At 48.5% G+C, this 22,302-nt stretch overlaps 1 protein-coding gene across 1 annotated transcript in view; it reads left to right on the forward strand.

Annotated features, from left to right (window-relative positions):
• LOC8038424 (spliceosome-associated protein CWC27 homolog) overlaps positions 1-22,302 on the forward strand; it is a 43,136-nt gene that overhangs the window by 6,538 nt on the left and 14,296 nt on the right. Inside the window, exons 3-7 of the mRNA XM_040222627.2 lie at positions 10,220-10,363; positions 14,352-14,450; positions 15,366-15,487; positions 16,425-16,494; positions 18,568-18,860. Coding sequence (XP_040078561.2) covers positions 10,220-10,363; positions 14,352-14,450; positions 15,366-15,487; positions 16,425-16,494; positions 18,568-18,860 — 728 coding nt within the window. The remainder of the gene's footprint in view (positions 1-10,219; positions 10,364-14,351; positions 14,451-15,365; positions 15,488-16,424; positions 16,495-18,567; positions 18,861-22,302) is intronic.

The raw sequence follows: 22,302 nt of genomic DNA on the forward strand, positions 1-22,302 counted from the left end.
TGTACATTTCTAGCAGCACACAACGCAGTGCTTCCTATAGTCAGTGGCAGGTTAAGAATGGAGTAGATGCCCGCCTCCAGTGCAAGCATCCTGCCTGTGACAACACTTCGGCGCACGCACAGCCAAAGCCCACCAGAAGGCAATGTGTGCATGTTGGAGGCAGAATTTCTACTCCAGTCTTAGCTTGTCACCACCTGTAGTTAACCCCTTGCCTACTATTAGCGCGTGTCACTCGTGTCACCCTTTAGGGCCCACAAAGCCCGCCCCCGAGTGTGACTCGTGTTTCGGTTTTGACGCTTGCTTAGCGCACTCTCCGGCGGATGATAGCACCACCCTTGTTGCTCCACTTACCTTGGATTGTTTGCTCGTTTGTGTTGCTGTTTGACAGAAAAAGGGCACTCTATTGAGCCAAACATGCAACACTTAATTAAATTACATACACTTCATGATGAGATACAGCACGTCTAGGACAAGGACAGAGAGACGAGAAGACACAAGACAAATGCTGACTAGCAACTGCTTCTATGAAAACGCGCAGCAGCATCATGTAGTTTTGACGTTGACAGAGCTCGATTGGTCCATCACTGCAAAATACTCCAGAAGCCGAAAGACGTCGCAACTAAAATAAACACACCAATTTCACATAATGTAAGACACATTCCATTAGACATTTCACCTCCAATGCGGGAGGAATCTGCTGTTTTCTTACTGTTTGATGTATACCTACCGAAGGTACCTCTCGCATGGTAGGCGAAGTGTCCAGTGAAATGATTCAGGAAGCGCATGTCATAGGTTGAATTGCCATCTTCGAAGATTATCTTATTTTCTTTTCTCGAGCTCATTGTTGCTTATCCCCAGCCTAGCTTTTGTGATAAACCCGGCTCAGCTACTCTGAGTCACTAGCATACGATACTTGAATTAAAACGTTAGAACTTTGTAAGGGCATATCGCGAAACACTCTACAAAGTATGGACGCTAATCTAACAAGATTTACTTCTGTAGAGTTTTCTGCTACTGGCATTTCAATTAAATTAAAGGTGACAAGAAAACCGTAAATCATAGCCTGAGACGGCAGTTATTTTTCAGAAGAAAACAAGAGTTGGTGTTTTCGTACCAATAAAGATAATTTTCAACTAACCATCTTTTATACTGTTTCGCCGTGACTTATGAACATACATTTTAGAACCAGTGATGGAAGTGCTGCGCCATTTGTGCCAAATCGCACCATGAACGAAAGTCTGCTACATCCTGCGCCGAAATGCCATTTTTGCTAGGAATTGCGCCACACCGGCGCCGAGATGGGTTTAAAGAAAAAAAATTAATGTTTTATTATAGGTTGACTCTAATATTTGGAGAAGCAGAAGTAAAGAAAAATTGTACAAATATGAATTCCACAGCCTCTCTACTCACCGTATAGTTTGTTCAGTCTTTGGTCAGAGCGCAGTCGAACACTCGAACACATACAACCAGAAACACTCATACTAAAATGGCAAGTCACGGGACATTCGCTGCACTTGATTGGCTTAGCCAATGAAAGAACACGTACAAGGAGATGACAAATGCCACGACTTCGCGCTTTGATGCCACAAATCAACCGGCCAGAGCCGCTGATGCTGGGCATCAACCGCTCTGGCCGGTTGACGAGCTGGCTGGTTGATCGCCGACGTCGTCTAAATTTCCCGACGATGTCGTCGATGTCCAGAACTGAGGGTCCCGAGAAACATTATCAAAATAGTGCGATTGCTGATTGCGGCTACTGTGATAAAGCAGAACCAGGGTCTTGTACTCCTGATCAGGTCACTCGATTATCGTGTCTGCCAGACGCCTTTGTTTCGTGGCCGCAGAAGACCGTGGCACTTAGGTTGCTCGCTTCAACCTTCACTGCCTCTCACCAGCGTGCGCGCATCTTCACTGCTTTGCACCGGAGTGCTAGGAGCAGCGACTGAACTGGGGGAGCGCCTGGCGCGCTAGGCACGCAAATTATGCTCAGGACTATTACAAATCGACCTTCTTTGTCCCAATTGTAAGCTAATCTCTAATATATAAGAAAAAAGCGTGGTGGAGGCTGCGGGGCTTCAACGACGCAGCTGCGAAAAAAATTGCACCATGGGAATCAGGCTTATAACAATGTAAATATGTGGCGTGTTAACCTAGCATTTCCTTTTTCCTCTCGTTCGTATGATAGCCTTATCCAAGTGTTCTTTGTAAGTAAATAGAATTAAAAGATATGGGGAACAAAAAGGAACGCTGAGACATTTCAGAAGGGAAAGGAACCGAAACATCTCCACGTGGTGAATGATGTTGATTGGGGCGAAGCTCTGGTGGTGCTTGTCTGCGTAGACGCTGAGCCGCAGCATGCGAAGCCTTTCGTTCGTTCTCAACCATGTCACGTTGCGGTCAAATGCTCAAATGCGTATATTGCCGCGCGCGCTCGCCAAGTAGGCAGCGCGCGCGTGGCCTAATGGTTATCGCGCCTGCCTCCCACGCGAAAAGCTAGGGTTCGAATCCTGGAGCGACATGTCTTTTGTTTATTCCTCTAATTTAGTGTTCTGGAGAATTCGAGAATCATGTTGCTTGTTCCAGGCCCGAATGTTCCACGCGTCGAAGTTTCTTCGCCGATTATTCCAGAAGACCACGCATGTACATAAGGGGCTCCGCGTGGCGAGCCGCAGCCAGTTTTCGCCCCAGCGTTCGACTGTGCTGCTACGCCGACTTCGACGCCCGCGACGCTCTGTTATTATCTTTGTACCCTTTTAGTTTTTGGCACAAGTTCGCCACATTAAACGTTTCTTTCTTTCTGTTTATTTAGTGTTCCTTTGGTCACCACCCGTGACGTTTTGGTAGAGGTGCGGGGTAACCGCATGCCCGTGCAGCGCTCCCCTCCGAGTTCTCGGAGTGCAAGTCCGAACACAAGCCCCCAAGAACCCAACGAGGACCAGACCGAGATCCGATTAAGTCGCCGGAACCTTGGCCTACCCCCGGAGTTAGGACCCTTGCCACCCAGGACCAGGCAAACAAGGAGGACGACGATGGCCAACCAGTCGGAGACCCCGGCCGCTCCAGCCGTCGTTTACCTGCCCGTCGTACCGCGGACGGCTGCTCCATTCCACGGCGAGCAATACGAAAACGTCGAAGACTGGATTGACCAGTATGAACGCGTTGCCCGCCACAATTGCTGGACCGACGAGCAGCGCCTGAACAACGTCTATTTTTCGCTTGAGGGTACCGCCAAGCACTGGTACGAGAATCATGAGTCCTCTTTGACGTCGTGGGACATGTTCAAGACCGATCTCAAGGCTACGTTCAGCAACCACCACCGCCGAGAGAGAGCCGAGGACCTACTGCGAACCAGAACCCAGGGCCCCAACGAGAGCGTCACCGGCTTCGTCGAGGATGTTCTTCGCCTGAGCGCCCGCGCCGATCCTCAGGCTACAGAGGAGAAGAAGCTGCGACACCTGATGAGGGGTGTGAAAAGCGAGATATTCGGAGGTCTCATTCGCAATCCCCCGACAACTGTGGACGGGTTCGTCACGGAGGCGACGAATATGGAACGTGCCCTACTAGCACGCGCCAGGCACTACGAGCGACACCCTGGCGTGACTACTCAGGCGACATCCGGATACCACCTTGGTACCGACCTCCCAGGCATCCGTGACATCATCCGTGAAGTTGTCCGGGAAGAAATCCGCAAGATGCTCCCCGCTATGGATCGCCCGTCCTCCCTGTCGCTCGCCGAGGTCGTGCGAGATGAAGTTCATCGGACCTTCCAACCTGAGGTTCCGATCAACATGACGACACCAGAGGAGCCGACTTTGAGCTACGCCGCCATGGCCCGACGACCGCCGCAAGCTAACCGCCAGGCCACGGCGCCACCCCGACGAGACCCTCCGATGCCACAGTATCCTCGACGCCAGGAAGGGCAAGTCCAGGACGTCCGCCCGGAGCAACCCTCGTCGAGGAAGACCGACGTGTGGCGAACGGCCGACCGACGCCCGCTCTGCTACCACTGCGGGGAACCCGACCATGTGTACCGCCGATGCCCATACCGACGACTCGGGCTGCGCGGGTTCCACCCAAACGACCCGCGCCCCCGGTATGGTGAACGCCCTCGGGAGATCGACGAGTACCTGCGACGACCCCAGTCCCCCGAGCCTGCGTCCCGCCGAGAGTTCCGGTCGCCATCGCCGCGACGTCCAGCTTCGCCGATGCACCGACCCCGACGTGAAAGCCTGTCACCCCTCGCTCCTCGCCGGGGAAACTAGGCGCGGCAACCCCTGGAGGTGGAGTTGCCGAAGACGACCGACGTAAAGAGCCTCCAAGAACGACGGAGCGCTCCCACTCCCCCGACGCCACGCATCGCTACGACGCCCCTGCAACGGTGTCCAACAACCTAAACGTCGTCATTGACGGCCACGACGCATCCGCACTCGTGGACACCGGAGCAGACTACTCAGTCTTGAGTGGGAGGCTCTCCCGCCGCCTTCGAAAAGTCATGACGCCGTGGGAAGGACCCCAAATACGAACCGCCGGAGGACATCTCATTACACCAGTCGGGAGATGCACTGCTCGCGTCGAGATCCACGGTGAAACGTGCCCTGTCAGGTTCGTCATTCTACAAGACTGTTCGAGGGACGTTATCCTCGGAATGGACTTTCTCTGCGAGTATGGCGCCGTCATCGACCTCGGAACAAACCGGCTGACGCTACGAAAACCTGCTCCACCATCGGAGGAACCCCAAGCGACGTCACCCACGGTCCGAGTCCTCGCAAACCACGTAAACCTACCATTGCGGTCGAGTGTTTTCGTACTTGTCGGGATCGATGAAGCTTTCTATGGTGAAGTTCTTCTCGAGGGAAACCTCCAATTGCTCCTGGGAAGAGGCATAGGCGTCGCAAGGGGAGTAGCTGAACTTCAGGATGGGCGGACTGTGGCCCTCGTGACGAACTTCCGAAACGAAACGCAACACCTCACGAAAGGTGCAGCCGTGGGCCACGTCGAGGAACTCCGAAACCCCGCCGAAATCACCGCGATTACTGACGAATTCTCGCTGTCCCAGCAAGACGGTACGTCGCCAGCGCAGCTCGACATTGACCCTAAGCTTCCGGACCCTAAACGACGTCAGCTGGTTAACCTCCTCGCCGAATACCGCGACTGCTTTGCGACGTCGTCGAAGGTGCGCCAGACCGCGGTTGCCAAGCACCGCATCGTTACCCAGGACGACGCGCGCCCTGTGCATCGGTCACCGTACAGAGTCTCCGCGAAGGAAAGGGAGGTGATCCAGCAGCAAGTTCAAGAGATGCTGAATGACGACATAATCCAACCTTCAAGCAGTCCATGGGCCTCTCCAGTCGTGCTGGTTAAGAAGAAGGACGGAACTCTTCGGTTCTGCGTGGACTACCGGCAGCTCAACACGGTTACGAAGAAAGACGTCTACCCACTGCCCCGCATCGACGACACTCTAGACCGCCTGCGCCACTCTCGATACTTTTCATCGATGGACCTGAAGAGCGGCTACTGGCAAATCGAGGTCGACGAACGGGACCGAGAGAAGAGAGCCTTCGTCACGCCGGATGGACTCTACGAGTTCAAGGTGATGCCCTTCGGACTATGCACGGCGCCAGCAACTTTCCAGCGTGTCATGGACACCGTACTGGCAGGGCTGAAGTGGCAGAGCTGTCTCGTCTACCTGGACGACGTCGTAGTATTTTCAGCTGACTTCGACGAGCACTTGCGACGACTCCGCACGGTTCTCCATGCCATACAGACCGCCGGGCTCACTCTCAAGCCGTCAAAGTGCCGGTTCGCCTATGACGAACTGAAGTTCTTAGGTCACGTGGTTAGTAACGAAGGCATTCGTCCAGACCCAGAGAAGACTCGCGTGGTCGCAGCATTTCCAGTGCCAAGAGACAAGAAGGCCGTGCGAAGGTTCCTTGGGCTATGTGCCTACTATCGGCGCTTCGTTCGAGATTTCGCAAGGATTTCCGCACCGTTCACAAACCTCACGAAGGACGCCGAGAAGTTCGAATGGGCCGAGGAGCAGCAGCAGGCATTCGACGAGCTGAAGCGACGACTGCAGACGCCTCCTGTTCTTGGACATTTCGACCAGGATGCGGAAACCGAGATTCACACGGACGCAAGTAACGCAGGACTTGGCGCGGTACTGGTTCAAGTTCAAGAAGGCACCGAGCGAGTCATCGCCTACGCAAGTCAGACATTGTCCAAGGCGGAGCGAAATTACTCCACGACTGAAAAAGAATGCCTTGCGGTCGTCTGGGCAATCACGAAGTTCCGCCCGTACTTGTACGGGAGCCCGTTCCGTGTAGTCACGGACCACCATTCGCTCTGCTGGCTTGCTAACCTGAAGGACCCGTCAGGACGTCTTGCTCGATGGAGCCTCCGACTACAAGAGTTTAACATGACAGTGGTCTACAAGGCCGGCCGGAAGCACAGCGACGCCGACTGCTTGTCCAGAGCCCCCGTCGAAACCCCTTCCGGCTGCAGCGACGACAATGACGACGAGAGCTTCCTAGGAGCTGTAAACGCCGACGACATGGCACGACGTCAACGGGACGATCCTGAGCTGCGCGCATTAATCGAGCACCTGGAAGGGGGTGGGGGTACCGTGCCACGTGTCTTCTCACGAGTATATTCTACCTTCGCCATTCGACAAGGTGTACTCTACAAAGAGAACTTCGGCGACAACAGCACACCGTGGTTGCTGGTAATCCCGACCGACCTTCGGGAGATCTTTCATGCATGTCACGACGACCCGGCGTCGGGACACCTCGGTTACAGCCGAACACTGGCCCGTATTCGTGAAAAGTATTACTGGCCAAAGCTCCCCAAAGCCGTCCACCTCTACACCCGATCGTGCCACGAGTGCCAGCGACGTAAGAAACCGCCAACGAAACCGGCCGGTCTCCTGCAGCCGATTGCTCCCCCGACCGCACCGTTCCAGCAGATCGGAATGGACCTACTTGGCCCCTTTCCGCCGTCAACATCGGGAAACCGCTGGATAATCGTCGCCACAGATTATCTCACACGGTACGCCGAAACGAAAGCCCTCCCTTCAGGGACTGCTGTGGAAGTCGCCAAGTTTTTCATCGAGTCCATCGTCCTCCGGCATGGCGCCCCCGAAGTCCTGATCACAGACCGAGGGTCATCGTTCATGGCACAGCTGACCCAAGAAATCCTGCGTCTCAGCCACACCAGCCATCGTCGCACCACGGCGTACCACCCGCAGACCAACGGACTCACGGAAAGACTCAACAAGACCATCGCCGACATGATTTCCATGTACGTCGACGTGGAGCACAAGACATGGGACGAGGTGCTGCCGTACGTCACCTTTGCCTACAACACTGCCATGCAAGAGACCACCGGAGTGACACCCTTTCAACTGGTGCATGGGCGCAGGGTAACGACAATGCTGGACGCGATGTTACCCCACGAACCGGCTCTCGACGGAAGCGACGACGCCCAGGTGGTTGCCCAACGGGCAGAAGAAGTCCGCCAGCTCGCCAGACACCGTATTCAAGCCCAACAACGTGTCGACGCTGGCCGCTACAACCTTCGTCGTCGGGACGTCCACTTCCAGCCCGGAGACAGGGTGTGGGTGTGGACACCGATCCGCCGCCGTGGTCTCAGTGAGAAACTTTTAAAGCGCTACTTCGGACCCTACAAAGTACTTCGTCGACTCGGTGATCTGAACTACGAGGTGATGCCCGATGGAACACGGACTTCATCACGCCGCCCTCCACGACCAGAAGTCGTCCACGTCGTGCGCATGAAGCCGTACTACGCTCGATAGGACAGTGGACCTTACGTATTCCAAATGACTCTTTAGTTTACCGTTCTTTTTGTTTGCTTTTTGTTTTGTGCTGCATCGGGGCGATGCACTTTTTAAAGGGGGGAGTAATGCCGCGCGCGCTCGCCAAGTAGGCAGCGCGCGCGTGGCCTAATGGTTATCGCGCCTGCCTCCCACGCGAAAAGCTAGGGTTCGAATCCTGGAGCGACATGTCTTTTGTTTATTCCTCTAATTTAGTGTTCTGGAGAATTCGAGAATCATGTTGCTTGTTCCAGGCCCGAATGTTCCACGCGTCGAAGTTTCTTCGCCGATTATTCCAGAAGACCACGCATGTACATAAGGGGCTCCGCGTGGCGAGCCGCAGCCAGTTTTCGCCCCAGCGTTCGACTGTGCTGCTACGCCGACTTCGACGCCCGCGACGCTGTGTTATTATCTTTGTACCCTTTTAGTTTTTGGCACAAGTTCGCCACATTAAACGTTTCTTTCTTTCTGTTTATTTAGTGTTCCTTTGGTCACCACCCGTGACAATATAACCATGTTCCATACCACCATTCTCTTTCTGACATGGATGAAAACGAACGAAAGGCTCGGCATGCTGCGGCTCACCATCTACGCAGACAAGCACCACCAGAGCTTTGCCCCAATCAACATCATTCACGACGTGCAGATATGTTTTTTTTTTCTCTACACGAGCACGGGAGCACGTGAGCGCGGGAGCTCACGAGCAGGAGCACGTGCACACGACGGCGGACGGACATACGGACATGGCTAGCCCCTAAGGAGCTTCGCCCCTAAAAGCAGCAGAGAAAGAGAGAAGAAAGCAAAATTTTATATGCTGTATTTGGATAAATACGCTAGTCATGGTAGTGCCCGTGCAGCTGTCGATCAAAAGAGCAGCAAACTGACGTAACTCTGGTTCCTACGCCGCCAAAGAGCAGTCTCACCTTTAAAGCTGAGTGTGGGCTTTGCAATATTTTTGCGTGGTTGTTTTTGCAGTTTGTGATATTAGAGTCTTCAGCTTGGAAGGTTCATTTAAGAGGCCATGAAACGAATTTTCTACTCCGGCTAAATACTACTTAGAATCACTCTTTAATGTTTATAACTGCATAAACTTGCCTTAGTTTTTCTTTCTAGGCAACGGTAGTCGCCCAGAAAATTTGAGGAACCTGAGCACCGTTTATCCCCTCAACTCGGAGCCAGAGCAAGTAGGGTCTGGTGTCTGTCCTATGCTGCCAACGTTAATCATAGCCACGCGCTGGGGTTGGCAGAGTATGCTAAGCTTCAGGCATTGTTAGAGTTTGGCTATTCTCATCACTGCAGAGGTTGGACACGAGCCACTGCCCGAGTGACCGCCAAGGCATTGATTTTTACGAGCCCAAGTCTCACGCAGTTCTCGTGTCCAATCCACGAACCGTGCTCTGCTGTCGTCATGCGGGTGGTTTCAATCCCACAATTACGTCATCAAGCTTTGCAAAGGCAAGGCAGAGAAATAGTCCCCTTTTATCCTCGCAATTTCACCGCGACAAAGAAGCCTCTCAATCAGCAGCGAACCGTGCAAGTATACTTGGGCCTGACTAGGCCTGGTACGCATCTGCAAAGTCATGATCATCCCAAACCGGTATCATTTCATGACCCCTTTATACTTACGGGACACATTTTTATTAGTAGATGCGTTAGCGGATATTCTGGGTCTTGCTGGAATTTTACAGAAATTCTATTTGCAAGCTAAACAAACTACCAAGTGTAAAATGGGGAGGGGAGAGAGGATTTATCCCAATGAAGTGTTGCATAATGATTCACTTTCCAACCATTTTTAATACCCACTGGAAATGAAATTTTCTCTGACTAGAGTCTTATATACATGAAGACTGTGTTCCTTTTATGCCCTATCTATTTTTATCACGAAAGTTATGAGTAATATGCTCGAGTATTAAAAGGAACCCTTGATCACCATCATAAATGAACTCACTGAAATGCAATCACTTTTTTATTCTCAAGTGATGTGCTAACAGATGTTGCCATCTGCTCTAAAAGCATCAGTGGTTGCTCCAAGCCAATATTTTGCCTGCTACAGAACCTGCTAGAAAAGGTCAAATGCCGCTTCCATCACTGCAGAATGCATATCATCTTCAAACTTCTCGCCGTGGTGTACAAACACACATAGAACACACATCATCTGCGGCACATATCGCAAGGTATTCAAAATATCAGTGGAAATTGATCAATTATGACTACTTTATAGGAATGGTTTATAGGTAAGATCTTGCTGAGTCATTGTCTCATGTGCTATCTTAACAGGTAGAGTCTTACATGCAAAATTTTACTGGGTGATTACCTCATGTGTTACCTTCACAGAATGAGTTATACACCCAAAATCTTGCCGAGTCATTGCCTCAAATGTGACCTCCACAGGACGAGTTCCACACGCGCCTGCGGTTTGTGCGAAGGGGTCTGGTGGCCATGGCTTCTGGGGGAGCAGATGACAACGGCAGTCAGTTCTTCTTTACCCTTGGTGCGACGCCTGACCTCCAGAACAAGCACACCGTCTTTGGGAAGGTAAGCTTGCATTTTGGCTTAAGCGTCAACGCTGCAGCGATTCTTTCAAGCAAGCAAATTCGGTGCCATCTGCACTGATACGTTCCAGCTGAGCTTTCCATAATACTTTCTGAATTCGCTCGATAAAAAATTTGGCAGGGCGTTATTACTTGGTAATCCCTCACTCTTCCAGTGAAACTGATGACATGATATTAGATGCATATAGATGCATAACTATAAACTGCCAGTACTGGTAGTACTACTCCACCAGTGACATAAGGCTGGGGTCAACTAAGGTGGTTCATGGAGACGTCCAGTATGCTTGCATGAAGTATTTTTAGGTTGTGCCAGTGGTACTGGCACGAGGGCAGACTTGCTTTGAGTTGAACTCCAAAGGACGAGGCAAAGTTTTTCGTCATTGCAAGAGTTTTAGTTATAAAAGACGAGACAACCATTCTGACTGCAACAAACGCATGTTGTAAAGTTTCACTTATTTAGGGCGCTTTATTAATCAATGTTATGATAGAAGAAACAATACTGTGTTTCACCTTATGATTAGGATTTCGTGTTGTTGGAGTTTATTTCTCGTGAAATTTAGAGGGTGTTTTTCGGAGTTTTTTTTTTCGCTCAAAGTCAGGGGTTTATCGCAGTTTATTTTGATAGATTCTCAATTCTCGGAAATTTTGAGTTTATTTTGTTTCCTGGTTTATAAAAATTTTAAAAACAAAATAAATATGACTATCATGACTCATTGTCCTCAAGGAGCTTTGACGAGTTAAAAGGCGAACCCCTTACGTCAGCAGTTCTAGGTTTCAAAGGAAACTGGAGTTGCATCTTCTCAGGCCCACTGACACTTGTACTCTAACGAAGTTTATTTTTAAAATACCATCTTTTCTGGTTTTTATTTTGTCGTTGTGTCCTCGAAATTCAGTTTATTTTTTTAAATCCGAATTGACGGAAAACCTACCAGCAGGGCCAGCCTTACACCATCAAGCGCCCTAAGCAAACCCCCCCCCCCCCCCCCCGCCGTCTTTTTATACGCCGACACGTCAATAAGCATGTGAGTAGTGGTCCAACACAAGAGTTTTGTGAGACGAGAACCGCATTCCAAAAACGAACGGCCATCGAGCATATAGCGTCTTGTCTGGCGCCATGTTCAAATAAATTAAAAAGCTAAAAAAAAAGGAAACAACAGGTGAGCGTGGCATCACCCTCTTTTTGTTGCGGCCTGGGTGAGTGCCCAGATCACCCACCCCTAGGGCCAGCCCTGCCTACTGGCAAGTGTTTTTCGAATTTTCTCTTATTTATCCGAAAGCACGGAACACTACTTGCGACCAACCGCAGTGGGTGCTGCGATACAACCCTAGCCAATCCAAGGCCATGTGAGCGTTATATGCTCTAGGAGAGGGGCACAGTGACAGGCAGAGACCGCATCTCTTGCTGCATTCACAGAACTGGGTTGGCCGAGATGGCTTGTAGCGTCCGCTGCGGCCGGACGTAAGGTGAAACCGTGGTGCAAGGTAGGCGGGGAGGAACGAGGGCCGATTGGGTGGCCCGACCGTGTCCCCGCTTCGGGAAGGTTGGTGGCACTTCACATAGATGGTGCTACGCGAAGAAGAAACGAAAAACAAAATGTCCTCGCTAATTTTGCACGCGACGCGACCCACTGGCAACTTGTTTCCTAAACTGTGCACGAACCACGCAAGTTAAATCGAGCAAACTAGTAATACATTTAATATGTAGGTTCCATTTTGACCATAGTTTTACGTTACAAGTTTAGATAATCGAGGAGGCGTGCTACCCGACAAAATGAAGGCAAGCCGAGAAGTCGGCAAACGTGTGCTGTGAATACGTCGACAACGCTGATTTCACCCCGCCCGTAGATGTGTTCGGCGATCTAGATTGTAACTTTCCGACGTTTACGTGCAAGCGAGGTGAGTTTCAGGCGGACGAGATTTGAAGCCAGTGGTTTTCGTCGTCGCACCACGCTGTGGTCGTGCTGTGCCCAGCCCGACAGAGTCGCCCGAACTCAACATTGCCCACACTAAACGTCGCCATTTTCTCTTCCTTTGGGCCGTAACCCGACCGACAGTTTGGAACACAATGGTAGCGGCCCATACCTCGAGAATCTTGGCCATCCCTGGGCGCTAAAACGTGGCGATTTCGTCTGCCACCGCCGAATTTGTCCGCTTGAAGCATGTTCGGAAGATAAACAAACAAAACGAAATGCAAAGAGCACGTCGGATGTTTCGCAGACGTTGCCGGCCGCTCACACGGTTTGGAAAATTCATCAATGTTAAGAAAAAGTGTCGATAAAAATGACCATATCTCCACGTGGTGAATGATGTTGATTGGAACGAAGCTCTGGTGGTGCTGATGATACTGATTTTATTGTTCATAGGAAGTGCTGATGGTGCTATTTTTTTATTGCTCATAGGTAGTGCTGAGTTCCGGGTTGCGTTTCGACTTCATTATTACTGCTTTATGGTCGGTGAAATGCAAAGCATGTGGTTCTTCTAGCGGATCAGCTTAGATTCGCTAGAAGCCGTGGGAACACATCTTCACTTAAGTCAACGGTCCATGTCAGAAAGAGAATGTGTGGAATGGAACGTGGTTATATACGCAACTGAGCATTTGACCACAGCACCCTCGTCTATAAATGTTGAGCCAATGTATGCAAAGTTTAACGCACTTATATACGCATTTGACCGCAGCGCCCTCTCCTGTATAGACGTTGAGAGGCGACATGCAACGTTTCATCCATGACAGAAACCCCAGCTCTTGAGTTACTACCACATCTCAGAGCCCCCTACTCGTCCCACAGTCGTGGCGGAGTGGTTAAGGCGATGGACTAGAAATCCATTAGGGTCTCCTCGCACAGGTTCGAATCCTGTCGACTGCGCAAACATTTTTTCTTTTTATGTGAGCACAGTCGCCGGCCGGACGGATAAGCTTAGACCCTAAGGAGCTTCGCCCCTAATAATCATGCGGTAATTTCATTTCTCCGGGATATAGTATATTCCACTTTAAATTAAAGAACATTGCTGACACGGCGCATTCTCTCGAGTTGATCGCCTTCCGTATGCTGCCGCGCCATCTTTCGCACGGTAGAGGTACCTGCCAAGCAGAAGCCGCCAGGCCGCTGCGGAAGCTTTCAGTGGTCGCTCCCCACCCGCCTACCGTGAACTGCCCTGGAAGCACCCCCTTCGTTGAAGTGCCTGCTATTTCCATTTCCGAAACTTGGGAATTCTCCAAATTATACGTGAAGTGCCCGATTTGACCTGACAAGCGCCCGTGTCTAGATTAACCCTGTTTCCACTGAAAGTGGGGTGGGCTCTCTCCCAGTATCTTACGGTATCTTACACCCTAGGTGAAATAATTGTGCCTGGACTGCGTCTCCGGCTGACGAGTTTCGTGTCCCATCCCGCCCATGCATCCAAAGTGGTCCCAAAGTGTCAACGAATGACATCGCAGAAGCCGAAGTGTCACGCTGTTTGATGTCGCGATCCTCGCAATTGGCTCTAGAAGTATCGGCAAAAAGCACGAGCGAACGCGAGTGCCGCCGTTGTTGCGGTATACCAACTCCCGGCTGCCAAGTTCTGCAAGAGCTCGACAGTCCACAGACCGTTAAGCTCTCCAGCTCGACAGTCCGTGGACTGTCGAGCTGGAGAGCAATCTGCAGCAGAACAGGCATCTGCCACGTCCATTATCGCTGTGGCAACACCAATAGAGGCACGGGCAGCGACAGCACGACGCTTTTACAACGTCGTCGGGCGGAATTCGAGTGGCCACCTTTCGGATGCGGTGAACGGACCGGCCGGAGAAGCATTCCAGGCACTCTAGTGAAACTGAGTGTAGTCACGAGTGCTTTCGGGGTCTTGCTCATCTCAGTGTAGTAGTAGATTAAAACCAGCTTGACTTCGAGGGATTTGGTGGGTAAGTTGTTACGACCGTATGCGGGACGAAACGTTTCGAAGGGTCGTGGTCTCGTCGGTTGTTCCGTTCCCAGGTTGCTGGTAACACCCTGTACAACATGCTACGGCTGGAGGAGGGCCTTGTGGACTCGAACGATCGCCCCCTGCACCCGCACAAGATCATCTCCACAGAGGTGGGTTCGCCGCTTTGTCTGTATGATTATTCTTTTCAGACTCATACTTTCCGTACTTATACTTTTCATATAAGTTACAATGAGGCACCCAGCAGACAGCGCCAGGCACGAATTTGATCTCGATAGTATAATTTTCTGACTACTTCTAAGCTTCGGGGTTCTTAGGCCCCGTCGTAAATTACTCTGAAATTTTTCGTTATCTGAACTCCTGGACATTCTTGGGTATGTGATGTACCTGATTAAAAAGAAAAGAAAATTGCACAAGCTTGGTCGTGCTGACAAAGACTCACGAGCACAGAATGTGTCGTGCAAAGGAGTTTGCTTTTGCGTGCTCCGACCGCCGACCCTGGATGGCTCGGTCGGCGAAGCACTCGGCTCACAATCTCAAGGTGTTTAGTTCAAATCGTGCCAGTGAACTGGTCTTTTTATATGGTTGCCCATGGGCGTAACGCTTTTCGGTGTCGGTTTTTCGTCACAGCCGTCTGTTACAGCCTGCCGCTACAGCCAAACGTTACATAACTCCATGAAAATCGGCTGATAAAACACATCCTTTGTTAAAAGAAAATTTTTTTAAAGGTGCTGCTTCTGGGCTACTACAGTTTTCCACAAAGGGGCTAATATTGAGATTTCACAAGTTGCGCGCTTTGCTGAGGATGCCACGGGTGAAAGAGAAAGGAGAGCCACTTTTGTACTAATTTTGGATGGCAGGCTAATCTCTGCGGGGGACAAGAGCGACATCTGGGGGGTACAAAAAGAGGGTATAAATAAGAGGGGAGTTCCTTCTTCCCCTCCTCTCCAGCTGTTTGGGTTATGCACTCATCCCTGTACTCTAGGTAACGTTGCGTGCAACTATAGTGAGATAGAGTTTCAAATAATGCGGCGTCTGCTCCTCTATTCGCCACCGCCGCAACGCAGGTGCTGGTCAACCCGTTTGAGGACCTCGTCGCTCGAGAAAAGGAGAGGGTCCGCGTGGCGGACGAAGAGCGCGCCGCCAAAGAGAAACTCAAGTCAAACGCTTCAGCCGCCGCTGCCGCAAAGTGAGCCAGTTTTATCTAGCGGCGACTGAAGCTCGAGCTTCTTCAACTTCAAACACGCCGGGCTTCCCACAGCCGTCATTCGACACGGCGTGGAAGTGGTTAGAGACATTGAGAAGACACTCACTGCCTTGAGAGACTTTCTTGAGGGTCAGAAGCTTACAGCTTCTCTTAGGAGTGGTATGCTGGCTCTAATGGAGATAGGTCAGAGCCTACAGTTGATAGTTAGCAGTAATGTGTTACTCATATAGGCTTTAGTCTACAGGCCTATTTGCACAGTGTTGTTTGGCTACATTTGACAGCATTACAGGAATTTACATTGATTTAAAACTGCAAGTTGCTCGGCCATCCCTGTTTCCTTTGCAGCATGGCAATCAATTTGAGGAGTAGCTTGGCAGTTGACATACAAAGTATGGATGTTTTGGTGACTTGCACTCATATCTTGTCATAACACAGACAGATGTGCTCAAACGCACCTCTGTGCATGGCGCTTTTGGGGGCCGGGGCTAATGATACAGCTTGGGTGCTTACCCTTGTGGCAGTCCTGGGGGAGTTTTTAGAAGCTAGCTTCGGAAATCGCACCATAAAGGACCCTTCGGTGCTCCAGGCAAGAGTAATGAATCTCTAATTACAAATTCACTTGGAAGAATTGGAAGAAATGTTCCATTTCAGTCTCTGGCAAGTTTTGTGTCAGCACTGGATGGACTGAAAAAGCAACTTCTCACTGCGTGTCTCGCTGCACTTCACTGTATTGAGACAAAAGAAAAGCTGTTGACTGCACGTGAAGTGACCTTGTACCATAATGGTTTAGATTTTTCTTTCTACTTGACCACGGTCCCGATGCTCCGCGTGTGACGGGGAACTTGTTGTGGTGCACAGCCAATTCGTAGCTAAATTTTTCACCCGTCATCAGTCGTACATGTGCGTTACTTCCTTACAGAAATTACAAACTGCTCTCTTTCGGCGAGGAGGCGGAAGAAGATGAGATGGAGCTGGACGCCGCTTCCAAGGTAGCCGCGGGAATCTGTTCTTGCCTTTCAAGGTGTTTCTTTGGACCTTTATCGGTGTCTGAACGCCACGCAGTGCTTAAGGGGAGACACAACCCAGAAAAAAAAATTGCTGCAAAAAATGTTGATTTTGAAAAATGACATATTTACATCCACCGACATCCAGAGAGTATTCCCAGAAAGTTTCATTAGTTTACACTGCATAGCTAAGTTTTTTATAAATTATTTTCTGTCCACCGAAGCCAAAGAAAAGGTAGGGGTTGGAGCACTTTGAACACATTTTTCTCCATTCCACTTTTTGGTATAAATTCCATTTTAGTCAATCTATCCTTTGATAATGGCAATACAGGGAAGGCTCATTCTTCACTTTTTCTGACTGAAATTTAATAAGGAATGCAGCTATAGAATTTTTTGGTCACTTTACGAATGTCTTTTATAAAAAATGTTGACATTTTGTCGAAGACACGGAAGATAAAAAAGTTTACCAATTTCGCAGAAGAGAAACTTTATAGAAATAACTGAGTTTTCACAAAAACCTTTTCATAGCCGCACCCCCTAGGCATTCTTCTACATATCTAGCGAATAAAAATCTTGAATATCGTGATAGTTTCCGATGATGGATTAACTAAACAATGTAGGCGTGTTGCTGATAAAAGCTGCTCTAATTTCCTTCCCACTTAACCGACAGATGTCAAATGTTGTTATGCACCCTCTAGTATGACCACCAGCCTGCCCTGTAAATTTCATTAATATTAAGCCAAGGGTTCAGAAGTTGACCCCCCCAGGGGTTGTGTCCTCTTAAAGGGGTTTAGGACACGTGAAACATAAAATCTGAGCTAACTCTATTGCTCGAACCTTTTAGCTGTCTCTATATTCTTGCTAAATTTATTTTGTAGTCAGCACTTTAGTTTCTTAGATAAATTCGATTGAATCGCCGAACCCCCACATCTCTCCATTCGAGAAGGCGGCCATGTTCGAAGGGTGACATACTTCATCCGTATCTGCCAGCCTCCTTAGCGGCGCGGCGGCGCAGTTCCAACCGTCTCTTGCATGCATTCACAAATTTGACTTTCTCAGCACTCTGGCTGCTTTGGCCTTCGGCTTTCTTGTTTCCCTCCCGCACTTCAAGCCGACAGAGTCTACAGCATTGCTCACGTTGTCAGAATCTTTTGTTTCGCTAGTCTAGGAAGCAAGGAGCCGGCTAGGAGGCAAGAAAATAAGGGTAGCCATGTGGCGTGCGAGCGTGGCAAGCATGGGCGAGCCTAGAACAAGAGGGCGTTCAACTATACGATCAGTCACGTGGCTGATGTACTCCATTATACAGGGTGTCTCAAATAACTCCACCGCGAAAATCGGTTTCTTAACCTATCGCACTACGATTTTGTACAGCGTTGCCCACAGGTGGTGCATTTTTTCTATAAAATTTGCAAAGAGCGAACTTACCTGAGGAAAAAAGTAAAAAAAGAAAAAGGCTTAACTTCTATGAAAAACGCAGCGGAGCTACCAGTCTTCGAACATTAGGGCGTTCTATTGATGATCAACATTAGAAAATCTATTAAATGATCAACATTAGAAAATTTCTACTTTTAATTACAAAGAAGTGTTCCACAAGCATTGATGTTTCGCAGACCTTTTCTGGGTTGGCAGAAGTGATGGGGGGCAGGGGACCTTGTCCGCCTGTGCAGGGGGGGACGATTACAACGATGACAGAACTGGTCAAGGTGCAAACTAGCTTTAAAGCTCTGAAATGAAGAATATTCAACCCAACTCAATCGGTGCACATAGTTTGGTTTATGTAGCCTTGTAGGACAGCCAGCATCACTGACAAAAAAAAAGGTTTATTGCTCGGCTCGATTGACTGTTGTGGGCTTCGGAGAGCCTGAGGAGCCCTTATCAGAAAACCGCTCTTCTAGAGCCCTCAAAATTGTGGAACTTGGCATGTCTACTAAGTAATCTTTGAGCATTTCACATCAAGAGTAACATAGCTTTTGAAGTTTTGCGTCCTTGCCTCTTTAAGAACTGGCATCCAACCAGCGCTCTAGGTGGTTTTCTTGTTTTTGTTCCATTCCGTATCAGGACCAGAAGGGCAAGAGCAAAAGCAGTCATGACCTGACGGACGACCCGGGACTGAGTTCAGTTCCGGTCGTGGACCCCGAGTACTCCACGGCGGCGTCCGACGACGACGACGACACCACTGGCGCTGTCGCCGCCGCCACCGCAGCGGCCGCCGCCAGGGTGCGCCAAAAGTTCAAGGACGGCGTCACAGTGACGTCCAAACCGAAGCGACCCAAGGAAGACGACGAGGTCGAGGAAGAGGAAGTGAGGAACTATTTTGAGGACGAGCGGCGGAAGGCGTCTGCCAAGAAAATGTAAGTTTTGCCTTCTCATGTCACGGTTTGATGCACCTTTAAGTTCCTTCTTGGGTGCTAGTAGTAGACCCTTTTTCGAAATTCCATCGGGCAACATTGATGGTCGCCGTTTCTTGGAGGAAAATACGAATATCTGGGAGGTCTGGCTGAATGAGGGAAGGAAATATCTGGAGGAACATGAGGAGGATATAATTAGAAAAGGGAAAAGAAATTAATCTATTATGAGGTATGCGAATTGTCAGCAATTACAGATCATTATACCAAGCACCATGCATATGTAAAGAGCTCGAAGTGTCTTGTCTTCTGTACCGCCCAAGAAATAGAAATGCGTTCTTCGAATTTCTAGAAAATTTTTTAGCACTATGACTGATATAGAATGCAATTTCATCCTTGGAGGTGACCTAAATATTGTTTTTCCTGATTTATCTTATAATCAGTCGAAATTATCATTATTACTGTCTGCAAATAATCTTCAGGATGTAATATCTCATCCCTCGTGCGTATAACAGTGCCATGTTCTTCTTTGCTCGACTTTTTTATTACAAATCACGATAGCTCTGATATGACTCCTGGAGTGATGTGTTTAGATTTCAGTGATCATTTGCCCATATTCATGCTGATTCATAAACAATACGCAACATCTAGAATGAAGGTCAGGGAAGTTCAACCCCCCTCAGATATTCAAAATATTAATGATAAAATGTTGCATACGTTTAGAAGAAACGTTGAGTGCGTAAACTGGAGCAGTATAATAGGCATAATTGATATAAATTTATTTATTTGCAAAACTGCAGACCTTTCGGTCTACGCAGGAGAGGCAACATAAAAACGCATAATAAATACGGTACACACTCACGCAGTCTGTGCTGGTAAAGCATGTGCAGGCAATTCGAAGTGCCTGCGCATACTTTTTACATGCAACAGCTCAGGGCTGCAACAACTGACAAGTTCTTCTGGCAGAGCATTCCAATCATTAATTGTCTTGCAAAAAATGAATATTTGAACACATCATTCTTGTATTGATACGATGCCAATGCTTTGGTGTTGCTCATTCTTTGAAAACGGGCTGTCGAATGCAACAAATATTTTTTCGGAATCATCTTTTGTCAGTCCTTTAACGATTTTGAATAATTCTTTCAATCTACAAATTTTTCTTCTGTACTCCAGGCTACTCAGCTGCGCCTCAGCTCTCATTGCAGTAACAGACGACGTATGCCTATATTCTGAAAAAATAAATCATAGGGCAAGGTTCTCAGTTCTTTCTATTTGTGTGACATGTTTTTTCTTGTAGGGGTCCCATACACAACTTGCGTATTCCAATATCGGATGAACATATGCTTTATATGCAGTTAATCTAACATCTTTATTTGCATGTCTCAAGTGACTTCTAAGAAACGCTAGTTTTTGATACGCCCTTGCACGTATGTAGTCCATGTGACTATTCCAGTGTAATGTATTACTAAAAATCACACCTAGATACTTAAATTCATCTACTTTCGCAAGTTCTGTGCTCCCTATAGTGCAGTGGTCTCAAACTCATTTGAGTGTGAGGGCCAGATATCCCACATTGGAGAGGTTGAGGGCCAACGTAAGATGGGGAGGGAAGGGAGAGACTTTGTGATTTATGTTTTTTGTAAACTCGCAGCCTTGCCAGTGATATACTTAGATTTGACATGTTTATACGACAGTTGTTGCTATCCTGATGATTTTTACTACGACACTCGAACAAATAATTCTGTTTTGATGGTAATATAGTTTTGAAGGCGAGATTCCCGAGCTCGTAGCTTTACAGCTGAGATACATCCTTCAATGAATATCTTGCGCTTGCAACCTAGTAGCGGAATTATTGTACATTACAAAAAGGCTGGGAAGTCAAATTTTAATCGAAACAAAAGTCAAGTGAATACAAATGAGTATAAACTATGTGAATATGTTAAAAGAGCAGGGTTACTTTTGGAACGAAAATTAAGCGACGCGATGAGTTCACTATGGCGCATGCCATTTCTAGCGCTCGAGACATATGGGAGCCGGGACTCGTAGCCGCTTGGTCTGTGGGCTGCCTCCCAGCGAGTCACGGGCCACATGCGGCCCGCGGGCCGCGTGTGGTAATACTACAAAACACCGTCTTGTTAAAATTAATAGCCATGCCTCATGTAGTACACCACAAATTGATTACCCTCAAAGACTCATTTAGTAACTCGTGATCACGAACTGCAGTAATTTTAGAAAAGAGCATACAGTTATCCGCGAAAAGTTTAGCATGTGCAGAAGGTGGCAGATTCAAAGCTATGTCATTAATATAAACTAAAGAATAAAGTAAAAATGAAAACCTAACCTAAAATTGAACCTTGAGGTACTCCTGAATAAACTGCCAATGGGGGAGAGCATACATTGTTATAACTGACACACTGCATTCTGTCACTTAATTATGAACGTATCCATACTAACAAACTTTGATTAAGCCTTAATTTACGTAGCTTTTCAAGCAATTTATCACGCGGAATGCGGTCAAAGGCCTTTGAAAAATCCGTGCATATCACATCAACTTGGCCACGTTCATTAATAACAGACGCAAACTCATGCACACATTCAAGTAGCTGCATGACCGTTGATAGACCCTGCCTAAACCCGTGCTGATGCTTATAAAGTAAGTTATTTTCTTCCAAATAGTTAATAATATGTTTCGATATAATACGTTCTAGGAGTTTACAACATGTCGCTGTTAAAGATATAAGACAATAATTTTCAGTTGCCATCCTGTTCCGAGACTTGTGAATTGGCACAACTTTCCCACTTAACCAATCTGCCGGTAACTTGCCCTGCCGAAGAGAAGCTTGAAAAATTACAAAAAAATACCGGGACACCCACTCTGCGTATCGTCTTAGAAATGCATTCGGAATATCGTCTGGGCCAGATGCCTTTTTACCGTTTCTGTTCAGAAACAAGTTAAATATACCACTCTCCGACAGAAAAAGATCCAGCATTTCTGACTGATAAGAAAAATTGGCAAGGTCTTTTATTATTAACTGTAATTAGCAAAGTCACCTCCTTAGGTGATAAAAAGAAGCGCCAAAGTTTTTGTGGGGATTCCTTCAAAAACCGTGAGAGTGCATTACCACAATAGCTTTCTCTAGCTCAGTGGTTCTCAAATGGGGGTCCGCAGACCCTTCTGGGTCCGCGAAGGCATTCTAGGGGTCCGCGTTCATCGGTCAAGCCCGGCAATAGGAGTGTTTTTTCCAGGTCGAGAAGAAATGTTTTAGTTTTTGGGCGAGTTTCTTCGTGTGCATGTCAATAAGAAAGGTCTACTTTACACTAGCCTTTACTGAAATCTATTTATTCAATTATTATTATATTTGCCCTATACATACCTTCCCCCTCTCCTCACCCCAAACGGGGTCCTCCATCATCTCCGCCCATCCACAAGGGGTCCGCGAAACATTGA

This window comes from Ixodes scapularis, unplaced genomic scaffold (genome assembly GCF_016920785.2).
Source record: "Ixodes scapularis isolate PalLabHiFi unplaced genomic scaffold, ASM1692078v2 PGA_scaffold4__175_contigs__length_147842914, whole genome shotgun sequence".
NCBI classification, from domain to species: Eukaryota; Metazoa; Arthropoda; class Arachnida; order Ixodida; family Ixodidae; genus Ixodes; species Ixodes scapularis.